At 43.8% G+C, this 26,575-nt stretch overlaps 1 protein-coding gene across 4 annotated transcripts in view; it reads right to left on the bottom strand.

Annotated features, from left to right (window-relative positions):
- LOC123996878 (PEX5-related protein-like) overlaps positions 1-26,575 on the bottom strand; it is a 197,753-nt gene that overhangs the window by 102,910 nt on the left and 68,268 nt on the right. For 3 of the 4 annotated variants that reach the window (XR_006832050.1, XM_046300694.1, XM_046300682.1), the window contains exon 2: positions 3,719-3,823. The exons of the other annotated variant lie outside the window; for it this stretch is intronic. Coding sequence is in view for 2 of the 3 variants with exons in the window: in XM_046300694.1 (XP_046156650.1) it covers positions 3,719-3,823 (105 nt within the window). In the remaining variant the exon portion in view is untranslated. The remainder of the gene's footprint in view (positions 1-3,718; positions 3,824-26,575) is intronic. 4 annotated transcript variants of the gene reach the window in all.

Below are 26,575 nucleotides of genomic sequence, written 5' to 3' on the forward strand. Positions count from 1 at the left end.
TGAAAAGTGCAATGCAATGTAATGTCATATAATATTTGCCATTTTGTTTTGGCTTTCATACCACGTCATGAGGCTTCTCAGTCATGTTGAGACTGGCTTACTACTGTTGCTTTAATGTATTGTTATTCTCATTTTTATGCTTTGGTATTTATTTGTTATGTTGATATCCTAGGAACAGATGCATCCGCCAACACCCTACTGTTTGAGCTTGCACACGGATGATATTTTGTTTTATTATCATGCTCATTATATTAGAGCATAATTGTTGCTATACCTAAAAAGCTTACCATTGTAATAGAAAACTATGGATCATTGTCCATTCCCAAAGTCATTCATAATTTCTATAAGATTATAAGGGCTATACTGCACTGTAAGCCATTAGCCACTTTGCCAATTGTCTAGCGTGAGTATGTACAGTATGTGACAGTTAGCTATTTACCTATTGTCTAGCGTGAGTATGTGACAGTTAGCTATTTACCTATTGTCTAGCGTGAGTATGTACAGTATGTGATAGTTAGCTATTTACCTATTGTCTAGCACGAGTATGTGACAGTTAGCTATTTACCTATTGTCTAGCGTGAGTATATACAGTATGTGATAGTTAGCTATTTACCTATTGTCTAGCGTGAGTATATACAGTATGTGATAGTTAGCTATTTACCTATTGTCTAGCACGAGTATGTGATAGTTAGCTATTTACCTATTGTTTAGCGTGAGTATATACAGTATGTGATAGTTAGCTATTTACCTATTGTCTAGCGTGAGTATATACAGTATGGGACAGTTAGCTATTTACCTATTGTCTAGCATGAGTATATACTGTACAGTATGTGATAGTTAGCTATTTGCCTATTGTCTAGCATGAGTATATACTGTACAGTATGTGATAGTTAGCTATTTGACTATTGTCTAGCATGAGTATATACTGTACAGTATGTGATAGTTAGCTATTTGACTATTGTCTAGCATGAGTATATACTGTACAGTATGTGATAGTTAGCTATTTGCCTATTGTCTAGCATGAGTATATACTGTACAGTATGTGATAGTTAGCTATTTGCCTATTGTCTAGCATTAGTATATACAGTATGTGATAGTTAGCTATTTGCCTATTGTCTAGCATGAGTATATACTGTACAGTATGTGACAGTTAGCTATTTGCCTATTGTCTAGCATGAGTATATACAGTATGTGATAGTTAGCTATTTGCCTATTGTCTAGCATGAGTATATACAGTATGTGATAGTTAGCTATTTGCCTATTGTCTAGCATGAGTATATACTGTACAATATGTGACAGTTAGCTATTTGCCTATTGTCTAGCATGAGTGTATGTGATAGTGAACGTGTGTGTGTGTGTGTGTGTGTGTGTGTGTGTGTGTGTGTGTGTGTGTGTGTGTGTGTGTGTGTGTGTGTGTGTGTGTGTGTGTGTGTGTGTGTGTGTGTGTGTGTGTGTGTGTGTGTGTGTGTGTGTGAGACAGTGTTTGAGCTCAAGAACACATGGGTGGAGGGTGCACTCTTATGCAAGACATCTTATAGATGCATTATTTACCGATGCTACAAAGTTAGAAACAGACTTCTATTGGCAATTGATCCGTGTCATCTGAAAAGAATGGTGTTGCCAGTATGCAGAATATAATAGACCTCTGTGTTTGTCTGAGGAAAGCAGCATTCAGCTCCTCTCCTGAACACCGGAGTATCTAGAAAGGGAATGAGGTCATTGCTGTAAAGGTCAAATTTTTATCACGGACCTTGTGGAAGGACTGCGGAACTACTTTCTCTGACCTTGTGGAAGGACTGAGGAACTACATTCACTGACCTTGTGGAAGGACTGCGGAACTACTTTCTCAGACTTTGTGGAAGGACTGCGGAACTACTTTCTCTGACCTTGTGGAAGGACTCAGGAACTACATTCACTGACCTTGTGGAAGGACTGCGGAACTACTTTCTCAGACTTTGTGGAAGGACTGCGGAACTACTTTCTCTGACCTTGTGGAAGATTTGAGGAACTACTTTCACTGACCTTGTGGAAGGACTGCGGAACTCCTTTTTTGACCTTGTGAAAGGACTGAGGAACTACTTTCATAAAATTTACAAATTCACCCTCTGCCCCCTTTTTTAATTTTTTTACATTGATTAAGATGTTGCATCCTATTTTGTGACATGGCATATGTTGTGTCCTGTGTGTTAGCAGTCTAGTCACATCTTTCCATTTACTTCTCAGACTAGTGAAGGTAGGCAGTTTCCTGCTCATTTAATGCACACGTCTGTTTTTTTATGTAGTTGCTTATCTACGTCCAGATATTATGCACCAGATCCCAGTCTGATTACGGAATGAGACAGCAAGAATGTTGGCTTAATTTAAGGGTCTGGAAGCTAAAAATGGCAGCTGTTTTAAACTATTTTAAAGAATGAAAGGTTAACTCACAGAAGTAAAAAGGACAGAAAGAGGCCTTGTCTAACAAAAGACAGTCAGCAAACACAGCATTGTTAACCGAACTTTCTGATAGTACTAGTATTTGAATACAAAGAAGCACATGATAAACATATTTGTTGTGTTGCGCAATAGAGTGCTTTGCTGGTTGGGATTAAAAATAAAAAGATCAATTTTTTTTTCAATATATAATTATTTAAAAAACACATTATGGTATTTTATGAAACAACTTAGCATATTGAAGCCTACAGAGCCCATTTTATAACGTTAACATCAGAACATCACTATACTGTCACCACAGCACAGAAATACACACAGATGCACGGACACACAAACACACACACACACACCAAGTACTTTTAATTTATATCAAGAACAGAAAACAGAAGCGTACAATAGCATCTGCTATAACCATACGATCCACATATTGCTTCAAAGCAACACCGAAAAGCACACTGACAATCAACTGCATCTACAAGAATAGATGGCTTAATTATGTCCTAGCCTAATGTGATGCTGCAAGGTAATGCATTATGGAAATGCATACACATTAGGAAAGTTTAGCTGCTTATGAGGTGTAAAAATCTGCCTTTTCACAAACTGCATTGGATATGGGCTAAACATTTTGCTGATATAGAACCTAATTTCTAATTATTCTAAGACTACTCGATTGGGTAGATTCACTGAGTAATACGAAGTCATTCTGCTAAGACTACCTGATTGGGTAGATTAACTTAGTAATATGAAGTCATTCTGCTAAGACTACCTGATTGGGTAGATTCACTTAGTAATATGAAGTCATTCTGCTAAGACTACCTGATTGGGTAGATTCACTTGGTAATGTGACAGTAAAAGCCCACTAAGGTACACCTGAGGAACTCTCACTAACAATTCCTGCACTACATTGATAAGGTGTTGCTGCTGCAACAGGTACAAGTTACAGCGCATATAATTTAAATACATCAATGAAATGGCATTTAGATAAAATGTCATTCCTGGCTACAGCTGAAATACTGGCTGGTTATTAGTTGGTGATTTGGAATGTAACATGCATTTTATACCACATAGAGCAGCTGAAAAATTAAATAAAATCAATGTTGTTGCTTTTTGCTGTCGTGAGGTTATTGATGTGTGAGAAGAGTTCGAGCTAGGCTCAAGAGTGAGGGTAGATACAGGATGCTTAAAGCATTGCCATTGATTTTATCATCACCAAAAATAGGAAAATTCAGTTGAGGGAGTGAGAGGGATAGGAGATGTTCGGAGGGGTTGCGATGGTTCTGCCCACCTTGGTTGTCACCGTGAGGAGGGGTTTCACTTCTGAAGACGCCTTACTGGGTATCTCCTTCAGGACCATGGCAACAGTCTTATCTGCAGCCCTAGAATCTCTCCCCTATAACAAGTGAAATCAACAATGACTCGTGTCAGGACAATTGGATCAGTCAATGTTTTTGCCCTCTAGGGCATCTTACCAACTTTACTTTATGATGATGGAATTATATAATAGGCTATGGTGAGCTATCTAGGAAATAACAGCAATATTGATTGAAAACAAACCCACAAGACTATAACAATGGCTATGGAGGGGTTACTATACACAGAGAAGCATGGTCTCTTGCAGTGGAGGCTACTCAGAGTAGGCAGGGGAGGACCATCCTGCTCAGTGAATTTCATAAAAACTAAAACATTTACAAATTTAAAAGTGATCCTTTTTAGACACTATACTAAATATATTCAAATGTCACCAAATCATTTATTAAAACACACTGTTTTGGAATGAAGGTCTACAGTAGCCTCAACAGCACTCTGTAGGGTAGCAACATGGTGTAGCCGGAGGACAGCTAGCTTCCATCCTCCTCTGGATACATTGACTTCAATACAAAACCTTGGAGGTCATGGTTCTCACACCCTTCCATAGACTTAAACAGTAATTATGACAACTTCAAGAGGATTTCCTCCAACCGGTCAGAGCCCTTGCAGCATAAACTGACATCTTGTCCACCCAATCAAAAGATCAGAGAATGAATCTAGTACTGAAAGTATAAGCTACAGCTATCTAGCACTGCAGTGCATGAAATGTGGTGAGTAGTTGACTCAAAGAAAAACAATAGTTGAACAGTTTTAAACAAATTAATTTCTTCAAAATAGAGAGTGTATAATTTGTTTTCCAGTTTCACTTACATAGCTAGCAAAGGCAGCTAGATAGTTTAGCCTACTCAAACACCCAGCTCAAACAGAGGCATGCTATATTAGCTAGCTGGCTATGATTATCCAACACAAAACTGGAACTCTTCCAAGTCAAGGTAAGCTTTTGGTTTTACTAATTTATTGCCATCGGGGCTTGCCGGTGTAACTGCTAAACTGACTATACACTGGAACTGTACTGCAGGATTGTAGAGGGTTTACTAACAAGTTAGTTCTATTAACTATGTTGACTATGACGTTACTTTAGCTAATATGGTGACAATGATGTAGGCTGTGTGTAGTGGTTATGATATGGTTTTGCGTCAAAAGTTTTTTTTCGCCTGGTCACATACAGCTGATGTGTTGTGCATTGAAGTCCACAAACGAAGAGAAAAGGGGTGAGGAGGAGAGAGCATGGATGCGAGAAGGAATACAATGTGGCTGCTATGAAAGTGAACTGTGTTTGTGTGTGATCACGGGTGTATTTATTCCACTGATTCTGTTGAAAAACGTTTCTTAAACGGAAGCAAACAGAATGAAACAGGGATAAACGTACCTGAATTTGTCCAATACAAACTGTCGTTTGCAAGTATTGGTCTAATGATCAAGGCGGTATTGAATGTGTCACTGTCTGTCACCTCAAACCTTTCTCTCGACCTGTGTGCATCTACATTGTACACTTTCATTCATAGGCTAGGTTGTAGCAACCTCTTGAAAATTTGAGTATCACGTAGTCATCATGTATCATGTAGTATCATGTAGTAGCCTAAACCTATCGATGATACATTGAACTGGGTGAATGGAATATGAACAACAGGCGTTGGATGGTATCCCAGATCTGACATGGTAAAAATGTGTTTTTCTGCCCTTGAGCAAGGCAGTTAACCCCGGGCGCCGTGGATGTCAATTAAACCAGCCCCCCGTACCTCACAGTGGGGTTAAATGCGGAAGACACATTTCAGTTGAAGGCATTCAGTTGTACAACTGACTAGGTATCCCCCTTTCCCCAATATGCTGTAATAGAAATAAGGCCATGCTAATAAAAAATCAAATGGCCTCCCTCATCTTAAGGCACTGACTGCCACTGGTCTCTTGTTACCTTCAGCAGTTTGATCAGATATAGCTAGCATCTCTAATGATGACAAGTGGACAATACAGTAGGAATGTGCTAGTCAGTCTCTCATTGTCTAGAATTATCTAGGCTGGGTGATGAACTATACACATGTCTACTGGATGACTGCCAAGGGGACATAGGGCCATACTGGAAAGTTGCAGTCACATTTCAGCGTGACCTCATAACGTGACTGTCCCTCGCCTTATTACAAGGCTGAAATTGATTTCAAAAGCCCATTGTTATCCTGATTCTAGACCGTAAAACCATCAACAATATGGCAAAATAAATACATTGTTTTCACAGTACTCAACTGACATTTTAAGATGGGCTCATATCACCAGTAGATGTATTGTTGGAGAAATATGAAGGTTCTGGCTATATAAAGGTGACCTACCCTAAACATTGAACATGAACAGCAGAACATTTGTAGTGCATTCTTGTTACCAGCATTTCACATACTGTATGTACAGTCATGGCCAAAAGTTTTGAGAATGACACAAATATACATTTTCACAAAGTCTGCTGCCTCAGTTTGTATGATGGCTATTTGCATATACTCCAGAATGTTATGAAGAGTGATCAGATGAATTGCAATTAATTGCAAAGTCCCTCTTTGCCATGCAAATTAACTGAATCCCTCCAAAACATTTCCACTGCATTTCAGCCCTGCCACAAAAGGACCAGCTGACATCATGTCAGTGATTCTCTAGTTAACACAGGTGTGAGTGTTGACGAGGACAAGGCTGGAGATCACTCTGTCATGCTGATTGAGTTCGAATAACACACTGGAAGCTTCAAAAGGAGGGTGGTGCTTGGAATCATTGTTCTGTCTCTGTCAGCCACGGTTACAAGAAAACATGTGCCGTCATCATTGCTTTGCACAAAAAGGGCTTCACAGGCAAGGATATTGCTGCCAGTAAGATTGCACCTAAATCAACCATCAGATCATAAAGAACTTCAAGGAGAGTGGTTCAACTGTTGTGAAGAAGGCTTCATGGCGCCCAAGAAAGTCCAGCAAGCACCAGGACCATCCCCTAAAGTTGATTCAGCTGCGGGATCGGGGCACCAACAGTACAGAGCTTGCTCAGGAATGGCAGCAGGCAGGTGTGAGTGCATCTGACTTTTGGAGGACGGCCTGGTGTCAAGAAGGGCAGCAAAGAAGCCACTTCTCTCCGGGAAAAACATCAGGGACAGACTGATATTCTGCAAAAGGTACAGGGATTGGACTGCTGAGGACCGGGGTAAAGTCATATTCTCTGATTAATCCCCTTTCCGATTGTTTGGGTCATCCGGAAAAAAGCTTGTCCGGAGAAGAACAGGTGAGCGCTACCATCAGTCCAGTGTCATGCCAACAGTAAAGCATCCTGTGTGGGGTTGCTTCTCAGCCAAGGGAGTGGGCTCACTCACAATTTTGCCTAAGAACACAGCCATGAATAAAGAATGGTAACACATCCTCCGAGAGCAACTTCTCCCAACCATCCAGGAACAGTTTAGTGACGAACAATGCCTTATCCGGCATGATGGAGCACCTTGCCATAAGGCAAAAGTGATAACTAAGTGGCTCGGGGGAACAAAACATTGATATTTTGGGTCCATGGCCAGGAAACTCCCCAGACCTTAATCCCATTGAGAACTTGTGGTCAATCCTCAAGAGGCGGGTGGACCAACAAAAACTCCAAGCATTGATTATGCAAGAATGGGCTGCCATCAGTCAGTATGTGGCCCAGAAGTTAATTGACAGCATGCCAGGGCGGATTGCAGAGGACTTGAAAAAGAAGGGTCAACACTGCAAATAATGACTCTATCAACTTCATGTAATTGCCAATAAAAGCCTTTGACACTTATGAAATGCTTGTAATTATACTTCAGTATCCATAGTAACATCTGACAAAAATATCTAAAGACAGTGAAGCAGCAAACTTTGTGAAAATTAATATTTGTGTCATTCTCAAATCTTTTGGCCACAACTGTACAGTGTAATCTGTCATGGTATGCGTGAAGGGCTGTAGGAAGTCAGGCGCAGGAGAGCAGATAATTGGTAGCAAAACGGAGCCTTTTATTTGGCGAACCAAAAACACACGGCACCATCGGACACGAAATACAAATACGGGTTGAACCCAGCGCAACCAGCCTAACGTGCGCATACATGAAAGCAGATAAACAATACCACACAAAGACATGGGGCAAACAGAGGGTTAAATACACAACACATAATGAGGGGAATGAGAACCAGGTGTGTGGTGAAACGAGACATAACAAATGGAAAATGAAAAATGGATCGCGATGGCTAGAAGACCGGCGACGTCAACCGCCGAACACCGCCCGAACAAGGAGAGGCATTGACTTCGGCAGAAGTCGTGACAGTAATCACTAAGTCTTGATATACTATATTCAGTATACAGAAGCCCTGTACAATCAAACATGCTAACCCTGTTTCCATAGTAGGTAAAAAAAAAAACATTATTCTTGCGAGAATCCAAGTTGATTCATCTACTCAACCAAACAATGTCTACACGACAGTAAGAAAACAGACAAACTCAACTGCATATCACTTACAAAATGTCATATTTATGTGCAGTTAAACAGTTTATTTTAATTTTACTAGGCAAGTCAGTTAAGAACAAATTCTTATTTTCAATGACGGCCTAGGAACAGTGGGTTAACTGCCTGTTCAGGGGCAGAACGACAGATTTGTACCTTGGGGGTTTGAACTTGCAACCTTCTGGCTACAAGCCCAACACTCTAACCACTAGGCCACCCTGACTTGTGGTTACCTGATTCCATTGTCTAGGACCCTTTGTATTTGACGAGTGTATAACCTGCATTAGAGAATAAGTCTTTTTCCCAATTGACTCCGTGCTTGAGCTTAAGCTTGATTCTGATTTCATGGCACAATGTGTGCACATGTCCTCGAGGTACCGTCCCCAGATAGCGTGATGCTCCTGTTAGACCAGTAAAGCCACCTGTGTCCACACTATACCGACAGTAAGTCAACCCAACTGTCTAAGTAAAAGCAGCCTTCACTAAGAGTGTTCCATTCATACCGCCAGAACATTTTTAAAAAGCCTTCTTTGGCTCAATCTGCGTTTCCACTAATCTTTTGAGTGGCTAGTGAATCAAGAAAAATGTCTGCAGGCGAAGGAGGAGTGAGTTGTAGTTGTATGCTGCAAAATATGTCCAAGAAACTGTGGATCGTGTTTTGGGAAGGATTGTCTTTGATGTGTGTTGTGTGCTAGGTCAAGGTGTAGGTTTCTTTGTGTTTCACATAAACTCACATTTCGGTCAGATTTGGATTTACATCCCAGGTGACGAGAAAACTTAGCTTTATGCTTCAACTTTTTGTCTATTATCAACACAGCTAAGTAGCGTAAACAGCAGAATCTTGAACAACTCATTATGAAAATACTCTTGACTTGATTGTGCTGAAAATAGGTGGTATAGGCAAAACAGTGGCTTTTATCCCTTCTCTGTGGGGTCTGCAGAATGTGGGGGAAAATAACTGAAATAGCTTCGAAATATGATGGTGATCATAAACAAGGGGGACAACAAAGCCTTCAATTAGTTAGAGGAAGTTGATTATTTTTCATGAACTTTCAATGACAAATCAGACAGGTAATTTATCAAACCATATTCACCTAAAAACTACAGGTTTATTATAGCAGCATGGCCTCAGAGCCATACGAAACATACTTGATGTATTTCTGAGCAACTCCAAGATATATGATACCCACTAATGGTCTAGTTGCTTTAGACAGAATGTGTTGGGCAGACCGCACCACCCTCTGGAGAGCACTGCGATTGAGGGCGGTGCAGTTGCCGTACCAGGTGGTGATACAGCTCGACAGGATGCTCTCAATTGTGCATCTGTAAAAGTTTGTGAGGGTTTTAGGGGCAAAGCAACATTTCTTCAGTCTCCTGAGATTGAAGAGGCGCTTCAGAACCTCATTGATCTGTACACTGAGAAACTTGAAGCTTTCCACCTTCTCCACTGCAGTCCTGTCGATGTGGATAGGGGCATGCTCCCTCTGCTGTTTCCTGAAGTCCACGATCAGCTCCTGTGTTTATGTTGACATTGAGTGAGAGGTTATTTTACTGGCACCACTCTCCCATGGCCCTCACCTACTCTCTGTGGGCTGTCTTGTCATTGCTGGTAATCATGCCTACTACTGTTGTGTCGTCTGAGGCGTGCGTGGCAACGAAGTCATGGGGGAACAGGGAGTACAGGAGGGGACTGAGCACACACCCTTGTGGGGCCCCTGTGTTGAGGAACAGCGAAGTGGGGGTGTTGTTTCCTACCTTCACCACCTGGGGGACGGCCCATCAGGAAGTTAAGAACCCAGTTGCACAGGAAGGGTTCAGACCCAGGGACCCGAGCTTAATGATGAGCTTGGAGGGTACTATGGTGTTGAATGCTGCGCTATAGTCAATGAACAGCATTCTTACATAGGTATTCCTCTTATCCAGATGGGACATATTTAGCAGATGTTATTGCGGCTGTAGCGAAATGCTGTGAATTCACCTAACTTTTGATATTTTCTTCTAAACTTTTACATAAATTATAAAGGATAAAAAAATTTTTTATCTGCCCCATGTGGGATTAAAATTTACAACCATTGAACTGAGCCAACTGTTTTAGCAGACTGCATCACCAATCAGTCATAGCAGTTGAGACAAAATACGAGTTGACATGACCACCACTGTCATGTATTTCTTGTTACTATGGATTTAGCTACTCCTCTGACGAGGTGGAGTAGTAAGGATCGGAGAACCAAAGCGCAGCGTGATGTGAATACATTCTTTTAATGTAAGACGAAATAAGTACACTAAACAAACAAAATAATAAAACGACCGTGACTGCTATCAACACAGCGTGCAAACATGCAACATCCATAGACTTAGATAATCACCCACGAAATACTCAAGGAATATGGCTGCCTAAATATGGTTCCCAATCAGAGACAACAATAAACAGCTGCCTCTAATTGAGAACCAATCTAGGCAACCATAGACATACAAAACCCTTAGACTGGTGACAACCCCATAAACAAACAAAAGCCCTAGACAGGACAAAAACATATGATCACCCATGTCACACCCTGACCTAACCAAAATAATAAAGAAAACAAAGAATGCTAAGGTCAGGGCGTGACAACTAATATTAACGTAATATGCTCATACAGTAGTTTACATGTTTTTGTTTTTGTTTGTAAAAGCACATAGATCTGTATGAAACGGCAAGCAAAAATGTTTTTGTGTAACGTCAGTAATCTAGTAAAGGAAACATCATGCGAAATATATTAGCACGCTGTCACCTGCTTTTACAGTAAGCCTTCAAGTGGCAGCACCCAGCACATGTAGAAGGGAGTGGATTTCATACCGAAACCCCCTTTGTGATGACAGAGAGCCACCATCGGGATTTCAATGGTAGACTTGAACCGCTAGCGGCAAAAAGAGCTAGATTTACTACTGAAAGACCAACATATATCACTTTTGCAATGAACTGTCAAAATGAAGACCAGAATTGACGTGTTTCACTATAACTAAGCCTAAAACATCTGTTTTTTGATGGGTTTTTTATTTCTCATGAAAGTTACTCATTAAAGTAAAATTACATCTCCTGCTAATTACTGCCAATAAAGCACTATGCCAACATTTTAATCAAAAGATTAGGTGTCCTTGGTGGCTGAGTAAATAAACATTTATGTTAGTTTCGTTACCAAGTTAATGCATTTACAATCCCCTGTTCACCAATCCCCTGGTCACCAAACCCCTGGTCACCAATCCCCTGTTCACCAATCCCCTGGTCACCAATCCCCTGTTCACCAATCCCCTGGTCACCAATCCCCTGGTCACCTGGTCACCAGACCAAATTCATTGATCTGAACTAATAGAACTAATAGAATAAAGGGGTGGGACATAATGCTTAGTTACTTACGTGGTCTCTTGGTTTAAAGCATAACGCTCTGGTAGAGGAGGGTTTCCCAAACTCGGTCCTAGGGGCCCCCCTTGGGTGCACATCTAGTTTCTTTTGCCCCCTAACACTACACAGCTGATTCAAATAACCAACTCATCATCAAGCTTTGAATACTTGAATCAGATGTGTAGTGCTGGAGGGGGGGGGGGACAAAATGTGCACCCAAGAGGGGCCCCAGGAACGACTTTGGGAAAACCTGTGGTAGAGGACAGTCTCACTAATGTAATTCCATGTTTGTTGTTAGTCTGGAGATGGATAGACTTGTTTTATTGAATCAGCTTACAGCAACATTAATATGGTTTGTTGTAGTGGCACACGACCTCAGTTCTACAGTATAAAAAAATCAAGGGATATACATGAGTAGTGATAAATATATTGTTGCTCCTTGGTGTCTTCTCTGTAGGTCAGTTGGTAAAGCATGGCGCTTGCAACACCAGGATTGTGGATTCAATTCCCAGGGGCCAACCATATGTAAAAGGTAATGCACGGATGATTGGATAAAAGCATCTGCTGTATATTATTATATATTCATGTCATTGTTGCCTAATGCTTAGTAGTGGAGGATTCAGTTACCTGGAAAATCAAATCTGTATCAGATTGATACCGATCAGTCTGCATAGATTAGTTCCTTTGTGAATACAGGCCTTATTTTGACTCCATAGAGGGAAAAAAAGTGAAGTGACTTAACTCGAGTGCAAAAAAAAAAACTGTAATGAAGTAGTTCCACTAGGGAATACATCCTCGCTGCAAATAGGGTCAACATTCATCCTTTATCACAGAAACAACTTTCCCTCTATTCCACTGTGTGTATTATGGACCTGTAGCCACATAGACTGACTGGGGGATGGTATGGCCACTTTGCATATGGTCCCTGTTACGCAACATCCGTGTTGCTAACAGACGGGTTAGTTGACAACGCCACAAAAATGATGCTCACGCTTCAAAGTGGCAGAAGGCTGTGTGTGTTGTGATTCTGAATGCCCAGATAGCTAGCAACAATGACAAAAAACGGCCTTGTTGGGGAATCGTAAGCTCGTTTCATCTTGTTCTTTAATCCATGTCTTGTTTTGAGGTGTTTTGTCTCATGTCACCTCTACGCTAATATGGCAAAAAGCATTTAAGAGACAACAAGTGCTCATTGTGCAACTATATTTGTTTTCAATCAACATTGGAGAAGAACTATAGTTTAGGCGTTATCAACATTCTAAGCCAATCCCGTCTGTTTTGCCCCATAGTTGCGTAAGCTAAACAACCAACCCGTCTATGACGCTGTTTGATGGATCTCTAGACTTGCTCCAATCTTGCAACCTTGCAGTTAACTTGTCTAGTGCAATAACGACCTGCCTCTCTCTCATTGCACTCCACAAGGAGACTGCCTGTTACGCGAATGCAGTAAGCTGCTAGCTAGAATTAAACTTATCTTATAAAAAACAATCAATCATAATCACTAGTTTACTACACATGGTTGATAGATATTATCTAGCATGTCCTGCATTGCATATAATCTGACTGAGCATACAAGCATACACGTATCTAAGTATCTGACTCAGCGGTGGTAGGCAGAAGAAGGCGCTTAAACATTCATTCAAACAGCACTTTCGTGAGTTTTGCCAGCAGCTCTTCGTTGTGTGTCAAGCAACGCACTGTTTATGACTTCAAGCCTATCATGTCCCGAGATGAGGCTGGTGTAACCGAAGTGAAATGGCTAGCCAGTCAGCGCTAATAGCATTTCAAACGTCACTCGCTCTGAGCCTTCTAGTAGTTGTTCCCCTTGCTCTGCATGGGTAACGCTTCTTCGATGATGGCTGTTGTCGTTGTGTTGCTGGTTCGAGCCCAGGGAGGAGTGAGGAGAGGGATGGAAGCTATACTGTTACACTGGCAATACTAAAGTGCCTATAAGAACATCCAATAGTCAAAGGTGAAACACAAATGATATCAAGAGAAATAGTCCTATAATTCCTATAATAACTACAACCTAAAACTTCTTACCTGGGAATATTGAAGACGCATGTTAAAAGGAACCACCAGCTTTCATATGTTCTTATGTTCTGAGCAAGGAACTGAAACGTTAGCTTTCTTACATAGCACATGTTGCACTTTTACTTTCTTCTCCAACACTTTGTTTTTGAATTAGTTAAACCAAATTGAACATGTTTCATTATTTACTTGAGGCTAAATTGATTTTATTGATGTATTATATTAAGTTAAAATAAGTGTTCGTTCGGAATTGTTGTAATTGTCATTTTTACAAATAAATAAATACAAATCAGTATCGGCTTTTTTGGTCCTCCAATAATCGGTTTCGGCGTTGAAAAATCATAATCGGTTGACCTCTAATCTCTAGACTCCTGACAGCTCCTCACCTCAATCTATCAGATTCCCGCAGAGACTTAAAAAAAACTGCCATGTGGAAATAGCTAGGATTCTCAGCAGACTGAAAATGACCCGGGGTTGAGATAAACACAAGACTCAATGTAGTTGAGAGGGAGCGTCAAGGCGTGAGCGGGATGCTTTAAGACGTAGTTAATGATTTGTGTGGAGCAGAGACCGATGCAAAGGGGAATGTCCCCACTGAGCTGAAAAGCTCAGCTGCCAAGTGGGGACCTGATTCATTCCCGGAGTCCCTCCAAATGGGTAACGTTTCAACCAGGTATCCCAGCAACACATCCTCATGCACACATACACTTGGACATGCACACATGGGCAATGCAGCCATTTTTTATCTCAATATCAAATCATTTCTGGGTAACAATTAAGTACCTTCGTGTGATTGTTTTGCTAGGACTGTTTGGGAGTGGTCTGAGTTATTGGCAGAGAGGTTTGGAACACTTTCTAAATTACCGCCCGGTGATGTCATCCCACCAAAACAGGCTGAAATTTAAGGCAGTCTTTTCAAACACTAAAAAGACGTTATCATTTCCACTATTTCATAGTATTTTTCCAACTTCATAGTGTGAAGAATAAACATAGGATGGCACTCCTGTGAATAAACTTAAATAAACATGTTTTTTATTGCTGCACGAACGTTTGGGGGTAAGAGCCCTTCTTCAGCGTGCATATGAGGCAATGTTAGGACAGCTTTACAGGCTACACACAGGTAGCCATAACTATAGATTCACAGTCAGTATTGGTCCAAATAAGAGATCCCAGCAGGGAGAGCTATGGGGGAAAGATGAAATATTTACAAAAAACACACAAAGATACACTATGATGTCATTATAGCCTAAATATTAGGAAGGTATTTTCGGTCTATATATTTATAGATGGCTTGCAGTTGCGTCCCAAATCACCAAGCCCCATGTTGGAAGACCAAACTCCAATCGTTCACATGGCTGGCTGCATTTTGCTATCACGGGAAACTTTGGGAAGATTGCCCATTATTTAGTTTTTCTAAGGACACAGAGAACTGAGGCAGTGGGAAAACGTATTCAAGAAAGGCTACCTGGGACGACAGGTAGCCTAGTGGTTAGAGCATTAGGCCAGACAACGTAGACATCTGTTGTTCTGCCCCTGAACAAGGCAGTTAATCCACTGTTCCTAGACCATTTAACCCACTGTTCCTAGACCAGTTAATCCACTGTTCCTAGACCAGTTAACCCACTGTTCCTAGACCAGTTAACCCACTGTTCCTAGACCAGTTAACCCACTGTTCCTAGACCAGTTAACCCACTGTTCCTAGACCAGTTAGCAGGTCCAGCTGTCTGGGAAGGGAGAGGGCAGGTACCTATGTGGGAGGACATTATGAAACTATTCTCCAGTCCCTGCGAGAAAAACTGAGGACCGAAAGATATAGAAACATAATATTCAGGGCTGTCTAACTTGAGTATAATGCTACCTGTTTCTTTGTTATGTTTTCTGTCCTCAGATACAGAGAGCTGGCAAACCCTGTCTGCAGATGAAAAGGTCCCAAAGAATGTCCCAAGAGAATAAGGGTACATCCTTAGATTATATGTGTACCTAGGTATGCAAATTCTGTGAACAAAAATACAGTTTAAAAGTCACACACAATTTTTTATTTACCTTGGCAAGTCAGTTAAGAACAAATTCTTATTTTCAATGACAGCCTAGGATCTGTGGGTTAACTGCCTGTTCAGGAGCAGAACGACAGATTTGTACCTTGTCAGCTCAGGGGTTTGAACTTGACTTGCAACCTCCCAGTTACTAGTCCAACGCTCTGTGTATTACCCAGTTCTGACGCTATTCCTGTCCTGTTCCATGTCTGTTCCAACTAATGTTTGACTCCCTTTTCCTGCTTCTCGACTCCAGCGATTGTCCTTTACACACCACCACTATTACCAAGAAATTGTCAAAGATTCCAGTCACCCAAGTCATAGACTGTTTTCTGGTACCGGAGCACCAAGTCTATGACCAAAAGGCTCCTTAACAGCTTCTACTCTCAAGACTGCTGAACAATGAATCAAATGGGGCGGCAGGGTAGCCTAGTGGTTAGAGCATTGGATTAGTAACTGCCCGGTTAGATAAAGGTAGAATAAAAATAAAAATGGACACCTGGAATATTTACATTGACACCCCCTCCACCCCTTTGTTTTTACACTGCTGCTACTCGCTGTTTATTATCTATGCATAGTCACTTCACCCCTACCTGTACAAATTACCTTAGACTAACCTGTACCCCAACACATTGACTCGGTACCGGTACCCCCTGTATATAGTCTCCACATTGACTCGGTACCGGTACCCCCTGTATATAGCCTCCACATTGACTCGGTACCGGTACACCCTGTATATAGCCTCCACATTGACTTTGTACCGGTACACCCTGTATATAGCCTCCACATTGACTCGGTACCGGTACCCCCTGTATATAGCCTCCAAATTGACTCAGTACCGGTACCCCCTGTATATAGCCTCCACATTGACTCTGTACCGGTACACCCTGTATATAGCCTCCACATTGACTCTGTACCGGTACACCCTGTATATAGCCTCCACATTGACTCTGTACTGGTAACCCCTGTATATAGCCTCCACATTGACTCGGTACCGGTACACCCTGTATATAGCCTCCACATTGACTCTGTACTGGTAACCCCTGTATATAGCCTCCACATTGACTCTGTACTGGTAACCCCTGTATATAGCCTCCACATTGACTCTGTACTGGTAACCCCTGTATATAGCCTCCACATTGACTCTATACCGGTACACCCTGTATATAGCCTCCACATTGACTCTGTACTGGTAACCCCTGTATATAGCCTCCACATTGACTCGGTACCGGTACACCCTGTATATAGCCTCCACATTGACTCGGTACCGGTACACCCTGTATATAGCCTCCACATTGACTCGGTAAAGGTACAGCCTGTATATAGCCTCCACATTGACTCGGTACCGTAATACACTGTATATAGCCTCCACATTGACTCGGTACCGGTACCCCCTGTATATAGTCTCCACATTGACTCTGTACCGGTACACCCTGTATATAGCCTCCACATTGACTCGGTACCGGTACACCCTGTATATAGCCTCCACATTGACTCTGTACCAGTACCCCCTGTATATAGCCTCCACATTGACTCTGTACCGGTACACCCTGTATATAGCCTCCACATTGACTCTGTACCGGTACACCCTGTATATAGCCTCCACATTGACTCGGTACCGTAACACCCTGTATATAGCCTCCACATTGACTCTGTACCAGTACCCCCTGTATATAGCCTCCACATTGACTCTGTACCAGTACCCCCTGTATATAGCCTCCACATTGACTCTGTACCGGTATACCCTGTATATAGCCTCCACATTGACTCTGTACCGGTACACCCTGTATATAGCCTCCACATTGACTCTGCCTCCACATTGACTCTGTACCAGTACCCCTACACCCTGACTCTGTACCGGTACACCCTGTATATAGCCTCCACATACACCCTGTATATAGCCTCCACCTACCGGTACACCCTGTATATAGCCTCCACATTGACTCTGTACCAGTACCCCTGTATATAGCCTCCACATTGACTCTGTACCGGTATACCTGTATATAGCCTCCACATTGACTCTGTACCGGTACACCCTGTATATAGCCTCCACATTGACTCGGTACCGTAACACCCTGTATATAGCCTCCACATTGACTCTGTACCAGTACCCCCTGTATATAGCCTCCACATTGACTCTGTACCGGTACACCCTGTATATAGCCTCCACATTGACTCTGTCCCGGTACACCCTGTATATAGCCTCCACATTGACTCGGTACCGGTACACCCTGTATATAGCCTCCACATTGACTCTGTACCAGTACCCCCTGTATATAGCCTCCACATTGACTCTGTACCGTAATACCCTGTATATAGCCTCCACATTGACTCTGTACCGGTACCCCCTGTATATAGCCTCCACATTGACTCGGTACCGTAACACCCTGTATATAGCCTCCACATTGACTCTGTACCGTAATACCCTGTATATAGCCTCCACATTGACTCTGTACCGTAACACCCTGTATATAGCCTCCACATTGACTCTGTACCGTAATACCCTGTATATAGCCTCCACATTGACTCTGTACCGGTACACCCTGTATATAACCTCATTATTGTTATTTTAATGATACTTTTTATTATATTATATTTTACTTTAGTTTATTTGGTAAATATTTTCTTAACTATTTCTTTAACTGTGTTGTTGGTTAAGTAAGCATTTCACTGTAAGGTCTACTACACCTGTTCTATTCGGCATTTCACTGTAAGGTCTACTACACCTGTTGTATTCGGCATTTCACTGTAAGGTCTACTACACCTGTTGTATTCAGCATTTCACTGTAAGGGCTACTACACCTGTTGTATTCAGCATTTCACTGTAAGGTCTACTACACCTGTTGTATTCAGCATTTCACTGTAAGGTCTACTACACCTGTTGTATTCGGCATTTCACTGTAAGGTCTACTACACCTGTTGTATTCAGCATTTCACTGTAAGGTCTACTACACCTGTTGTATTCAGCATTTCACTGTAAGGTCTACTACACCTGTTGTATTCAGCATTTCACTGTAATCAACTCGTTTTAGGCACTCTATCATGCAGTGTGGGATAGTCACTAGGCTGTTGTTGTCAGAAGAATTAATGCAGCGGTCTTCCAACATGGCCGCCAGGAGGCATCGTTTATCAACTGCAAGCCTGCTATAGCCTTTTTTTTTATTAAAAAGGGAACATCCTCATTGAGACCTGCTGGGGCACTATATCCAATATGACTGGCTTTGGATACGTCATTTATCCCTATTTCCTCCTCTACGTTGGGCTTCTCCAATCCAATTCCCATGTAACGTAAGGCACTTAGTTCATGATTATGAAATGCCTGGCAACAGGTTTTTATTGTGGTTGCGAATGGAGCTCGTATGCTCACAAATCCTTTTCTTAAGTTCACATTTGGTTTTACACACAATAAAAGTTACAGGAGCACTCGAGGAGATATACAACATATTGGACATTACAGGTTGTTCTACATCAAACCTTTATCCTCTCACCTGAATGGGGATGGATAAGAGAGTTTCCTCTGGTCATAACAGCGGACACAGTGCGTGATAAGGGAAACTGTCATCAGGAATGATAGACATAAAATGCAATGCTTTTTTCTTAGGCAAATCTGACCTTACTAAGCAATCCCTTCAATTTGAGGGTCCCTTATAGCAAAACCCCGCGGGGGATTCAAATGCTTTACCAAGACTGGGGTTGTTGTGTAATATGTGCTCATGTCTACTTCCTTGATTGACCTTGTCATTGGCCTGTGGAAACCAAAGTTGAGTCGAAACGTTTTGACAGCACAGAGTTTTTGCGCACCAGACTCATAGACACCCTTCCAGTCACCCTTCCAGTCTAGGCACCCTTCCAGTCACCCTTCCAGTCTAGGCACCCTTCCAGTCACCCTTCCAGCCTACTTCCAGGCACTCTTCCAGGCACCCTTCCAGTCTAGGCACCCTTCCAGTCACCCTTCCAGTCTAGGCACCCTTCCAGGCACCCTTCCAGTCACCCTTCCAGTCTAGGCACCCTTCCAGGCACCCTTCCAGGCACCCTTCCAGTCACCCTTCCAGTCTAGGCACCCTTCCAGGCACCCTTCCAGTCACCCTTCCAGTCTAGGCACCCTTCCAGGCACCCTTCCAGTCACCCTTCCAGTCTATTAACGCTACATTGGGTTCCAATAGTCATATTTGGCCTGAAATTGCTCATGAGGTGGCTTCATGACGATGGCTGTGAAGTTTGATCTTAAGTTATGATTTCATGAACTTTGAGGGAGTTCATTTCCTTTTTTTATAAAGAGTGACAACTGAAAGAAAAATAGAACATAAATGAATTGTATTGGGGTGTTGGGGGTTATCATAACATCATTGACAAATCTGTCAGACCACCTTTTTGATGTGTCCTTGTGCAGCACAAAAATGCTCAGTCTAAAGATCTTCAGCATTGGACAAATGTCTCCAGACAGATAAGGGGCCCATTAAACCTTTATACCGATCAAGCCTGACTTACACCCTGCCTTTTGCCACTGAACAGTTATAAAAGCCCAGTACAAATGACTGCCCCTTGTACAACTGCTCATCGTCTGGGAGTACCTTCAGTTATAAAAGCCCAGTACAAATGACTGCCCCTTGTACAACTGCTCATCGTCTGGGAGTACCTTCAGTTATAAAAGCCCAGTACAAATGACTGCCCCTTGTACAACTGCTCATCGTCTGGGAGTACCTTCAGTTATAAAAGCCCAGTACAAATGACTGCCCCTTGTACAACTGCTCATCGTCTGGGAGTACCTTCAGTTATAAAAGCCCAGTACAAATGACTGCCCCTTGTACAACTGCTCATCGTCTGGGAGTACCTTCAGTTATAAAAGCCCAGTACAAATGACTGCCCCTTGTACAACTGCTCATCGTCTGGGAGTACCTTCAGTTATAAAAGCCCAGTACAAATGACTGCCCCTTGTACAACTGCTCATCGTCTGGGAGTACCTTTATGTCCCTCCTCAAGCTCCCAGAGTGGTTTATAAAGACTTTCATCTGCAGTTAAAATGACGGCGTTCTGGACGGCTGCCGTTTTGCAAGATCCAGCTCAATTTAGCTATTTTGTGATTATTTTGTTGTTTATTTTCACAAAATGTGTCTGTTATTATTTCTTACAACTGACAAGAACATTTGAACATCAGATCAGCAGTTACTTTCCTCAATTCCGACTTTGACTCATCTGCCTAGGGCTCTTTCTGTAAATCCGACACAATTTTTAGGCTCCCCAATAGGAATTGCCGACGTTAGAGGCAAGAGAGGGGGGTGAGAGCTAACCACCTCCGTCAGCTGGCTTCATCAGGAAATGCATCGGCGACATTGTCCTCAAAAGGAAGGTTTTCTACTTCCCCAATCAAAAGCCCTGGATTAACACAGAGGTTGTAGCTAAAGTAAAGGACAGGGCTACCACAGACAACCCTGAGGCTACGGCCGAGGACAGGAATAAGTACAAGAAGTCTCGACATGACCTCCGCAGAGTCATCAAATGAGCAAAAGGACAATATACTGTAGGTATAAGGTGGAATCCACGCTACACATGCTTCGATGCCCACCGCTGCATGGCAGGGGTAACAGTCCATTACGGATTACAAAAGTAGACCCAACCGATCTAATCTGCCCAACGACACCTTTCCACTAGATGAACTCAATGCTCTTTATGCACGCTTTGACAACAACAACATCGTGCCGGGTATGATGGGCGTCGCCGACCCAGAAGATTGGCGGATCTCGCTCTTAATTAAATCAACACCCGCAAGTAATAATAATAATAATAATAATAATATATGCCATTTAGCAGACGCTTTTATCCAAAGCGACTTACAGTCATGTGTGCATACATTCTACGTATGGGTGGTCCCAGGGATCGAACCCACTACCCTGGCGTTACAAGCGCCATGCTCTACCAACTGAGCTTCAGAAGGACCACAAGTCCGCGGAGCCAGATGGTATTCCAGGGAGCGTTTTCAGAGCATGTGCAAAACAGTTGGCAGGTTTATTCATGGTAATTTTCAACATCTCCTTGTCCCAGTTTGTAACATGTTTTAAGATGACCATCATCATTCCTGTTCCCAGGAACTCTAAGGCTTCGTGCCACAATGACTACCACCCTGTAGCCCTCACATCTGTAATCACGGTGCTTTGAGAGGCTGGTTATGGCACACATAAACTCCACCATGCCAGACACACTAGACCCACTGTAATTTACATACCGCCCCAACAGATCCATAGACGCCGCAATCTCAATTGCACTCCACACTGCCCTCACCCACCTAGAGGAATACCTTTGCGAGAATGCTGTTCATTGATTACAGCTCAGCTTTCAACACCATAGTCCCCTCCAATCTTGTCACCAAGCTTAGGACCCTGGGACTGAACACATCCTTCTGCAACTGGAACCTGGACTTCGTTATGGGCCGACCTGTCATGCAGGTGAAAGAGGACCCAAAAGCGACTTGGCGAAAACAGAGTCTTTAATCCAGTAAAGTAAATACAAACAAAAAACACAACTTTCACTCGAAATGACGAGGACAAACTGGAGACTCGATCTTGAACAGCAGGTGAACAGCAGGTTGCCTCGGGAAGGCACTTGAACCAGACCGACTCAGACACCTGCTCACCACGCAGCATCTGAGGAAAACACGACACGACAGGGCGATACACAAACACAGCACGGTGAATTCTAGACAAGGAACCGACAGGACAGGAACGGAACACAAAGGAAGAAATAGGGACTCTAATCAGGGGAAAGGATCGGGAACAGGTGTGGGAAGACTAAATGATTGATTAGGGGAATAGGAACAGCTGGGAGCAGGAACGGAACGATAGAGAGAAGAGAGAGCGAGAGAGTGAGAGAGGGAGGGGGAGAGAGAGGGATAGAAAGAGGGAAAGAACCTAATAAGACCAGCAGAGGGAAACGAATAGAATGGGAAGCACAGGGACAAGACAAGATAATAAATGACAAAACATGACAGTACCCCCCACTCACCGAGCGCCTCCTGGCGCACTCGAGGAGGAATCCTGGCGGCAACGGAGGAAATCATCAATGAGTGAACGGTCCAGCACGTCCCGAAACGGAACCCAACTCCTCTCCTCAGGACCGTAACCCTCCCAATCCACTAAGTATTGGTGACCCCGTCCCCGAGAACGCATGTCCATGATCTTATGTACCTTGTAAATAGGTGCGCTCTCGACAAGGACGGGAGGGGGAGGGAAGACGAACGGGGGTGCGAAGAAAGGGCTTGACACAGGAGACATGGAAGACAGGATGGACGCGACGAAGATGTCGCGGAAGAAGCAGTCGCACAGCGACAGGATTGACGACCTGGGAGACACGGAACGGACCAATGAACCGCGGAGTCAACTTACGAGAAGCTGTCGTAAGAGGAAGGTTGCGAGTGGAAAGCCACACTCTCTGGCCGCAACAATACCTTGGACTCTTAATCCTGCGTTTATTGGCGGCTCTCACAGTCTGTGCCCTGTAACGGCAAAGTGCAGACCTCACCCTCCTCCAGGTGCGCTCACAACGTTGGACAAACGCTTGAGCGGAGGGAACGCTGGACTCGGCAAGCTGGGATGAGAACAGAGGAGGCTGGTAACCCAGACTACTCTGAAACGGAGATAACCCGGTAGCAGACGAAGGAAGCGAATTGTGAGCGTATTCTGCCCAGGGAGCTGTTCTGCCCAAGACGCAGGGTTTCTGAAAGAAAGGCTGCGTAGTATGCGACCAATCGTCTGATTGGCCCTCTCTGCTTGACCGTTAGACTGGGGATGAAACCCGGAAGAGAGACTGACGGACGCACCAATCAAACGACAGAACTCCCTCCAAAACTGTGACGTGAATTGCGGGCCTCTGTCTGAAACGGCGTCTAACGGGAGGCCATGAATTCTGAATACATTCTCGATAATGATTTGTGCCGTCTCCTTAGCGGAAGGAAGTTTAGCGAGGGGAATGAAATGTGCCGCCTTAGAGAACCTATCGACAACCGTAAGAATCACAGTCTTCCCCGCAGACAAAGGCAGACCGGTAATGAAGTCTAGGGCGATGTGAGACCATGGTCGAGAAGGAATGGGGAGCGGTCTGAGACGACCGGCAGGAGGAGAGTTACCCGACTTAGTCTGCGCGCAGTCCGAACAAGCAGCCACGAAACGGCGCGTGTCACGCTCCTGAGTCGGCCACCAAAAGCGCTGGCGAATAGACGCAAGAGTGCCTCGAACACCGGGATGACCAGCTAACTTGGCAGAGTGAGCCCACTGAAGAACAGCCAGACGAGTGGAAACAGGAACGAAAAGGAGGTTACTAGGACAAGCGCGCGGCGACGCAGTGTGCGTGAGTGCTTGCTTAACCTGTCTTTCAATTCCCCAGACTGTTAACCCGACAACACGCCCATAAGGAAGAATCCCCTCGGGATCAGTAGAAGCCACAGAAGAACTAAACAGACGGGATAAGGCATCAGGCTTGGTGTTCTTGCTACCCGGACGGTAAGAAATCACAAACTCGAAACGAGCGAAAAACAACGCCCAACGAGCTTGACGGGCATTAAGTCGTTTGGCAGAACGGATGTACTCAAGGTTCTTATGGTCTGTCCAAACGACAAAAGGAACGGTCGCCCCCTCCAACCACTGTCGCCATTCGCCTAGGGCTAAGCGGATGGCGAGCAGTTCACGGTTACCCACATCATAGTTGCGCTCAGATGGCGACAGGCGATGAGAAAAATAAGCGCAAGGATGAACCTTATCGTCAGACTGGAAGCGCTGGGATAGAATGGCTCCCACGCCTACCTCTGAAGCGTCAACCTCGACAATGAATTGTCTAGTGACGTCAGGAGTAACGAGGATAGGAGCGGACGTAAAACGTTCTTTTAGAAGATCAAAAGCTCCCTGGGCGGAACCGGACCACTTAAAACACGTCTTGACAGAAGTAAGAGCTGTGAGAGGGGCAGCAACTTGACCGAAATTACGAATGAAACGCCGATAGAAATTAGCGAAACCTAAAAGCGCTGCAACTCGACACGTGACCTTGGAACGGGCCAATCACTGACAGCTTGGACCTTAGCGGAATCCATCTGAATGCCTTCAGCGGAAATAACGGAACCGAGAAAAGTAACGGAGGAGACATGAAAAGAGCACTTCTCAGACTTTACGTAGAGACAATTCTCTAAAAGGCGCTGTAGAACACGTCGAACGTGCTGAACATGAATCTCGAGTGACGGAGAAAAAATCAGGATATCGTCAAGATAGACAAAAACAAAGATGTTCAGCATGTCTCTCAGAACATCATTAACTAATGCCTGAAAAACAGCTGGCGCATTGGCGAGACCAAACGGCAGAACCCGGTACTCAAAATGCCCTAACGGAGTGTTAAACGCCGTTTTTCACTCGTCCCCCTCTCTGATGCGCACGAGATGGTAAGCGTTACGAAGGTCCAACTTAGTAAAGCACCTGGCTCCCTGCAGAATCTCGAAGGCTGATGACATAAGGGGAAGCGGATAACGATTCTTAACCGTTATGTCATTCAGCCCTCGATAATCCACGCAGGGGCGCAGAGTACCGTCCTTCTTCTTAACAAAAAAGAACCCCGCCCCGGCCGGAGAGGAAGAAGGCACTATGGTACCGGCGTCAAGAGACACAGACAAATAATCCTTGAGAGCCTTACGTTCGGGAGCCGACAGAGAGTATAGTCTACCCCGAGGAGGAGTGGTCCCCGGAAGGAGATCAATACTACAATCATACGACCGGTGAGGAGGAAGGGAGTTGGCTCGGGACCGACTGAAGACCGTGCGCAGATCATGATATTCCTCCGGCACTCCTGTCAAATCGCCAGGTTCCTCCTGAGAAGTAGGGACAGAAGAAACGGGAGGGATGGCAGACATTAAACACTTCACATGACAAGAAACGTTCCAGGATAGGATAGAATTACTAGACCAATTAATAGAAGGATTATGACATACTAGCCAGGGATGACCCAAAACAACCGGTGTAAACGGTGAACGAAAAATCAAAAAGAAATAGTCTCACTGTGGTTACCAGATACTGTGAGGGTTAAAGGTAGTGTCTCAAATCTGATACTGGGAAGATGACTACCATCTAAGGCGAACATGGGCGTAGGCTTCTCTAACTCTCTGAAAGGAATGTCATGTTTCCGAACCCATGCTTCGTCCATGAAACAACCCTCAGCCCCAGAGTCTATCAAGGCACTACATGTAGCACCCGAACCGGTCCAGCGTAGATGGACCGACAAAGTAGTACAGGATTTTGATGGAGAGACTTGAGTAGTTGCGCTCACCTGTAGCCCTCCGCTTACAGATGAGCTCTGGCTTTTACTGGACATGAATTAACAAAATGTCCAGCAACTCCGCAATAGAGGCACAGGCGGTTGGTGATCCTCCGTTCCCTCTCCTTAGTCGAGATGCGAATACCTCCCAGCTGCATGGGCTCAGACTCTGAGCCAGAGGAGGGAGATGGTTGCGATGCGGAGCAGGGAAACACCGTTGATGCGAGCTCTCTTCCACGAGCCCGGTGACGAAGATCTACCCGTCGTTCTATGCGGATGGCGAGAGCAATCAAAGAGTCCACATCTGAAGGAACCTCCCGGGAGAGAATCTCATCCTTAACCACTGCGTGGAGTCCCTCCAGAAAACGAGCGAGCAGCGCCGGCTCGTTCCACTCACTAGAGGCAGCAAGAGTGCGAAACTCAATAGAATAATCCGTTATGGACCGTTCACCTTGGCATAAGGAAGCCAGGGCCCTAGAAGCCTCCCTACCAAAAACTGAACGGTCAAAAACCCGAATCATCTCCTCTTTAAAGTTCTGGAACTTGTTAGAGCAATCAGCCCTTGCCTCCCAGATAGCTGTG

Source organism: Oncorhynchus gorbuscha, linkage group LG02 (genome assembly GCF_021184085.1).
Source record: "Oncorhynchus gorbuscha isolate QuinsamMale2020 ecotype Even-year linkage group LG02, OgorEven_v1.0, whole genome shotgun sequence".
In the NCBI taxonomy this organism is placed as follows: domain Eukaryota; kingdom Metazoa; phylum Chordata; class Actinopteri; order Salmoniformes; family Salmonidae; genus Oncorhynchus; species Oncorhynchus gorbuscha.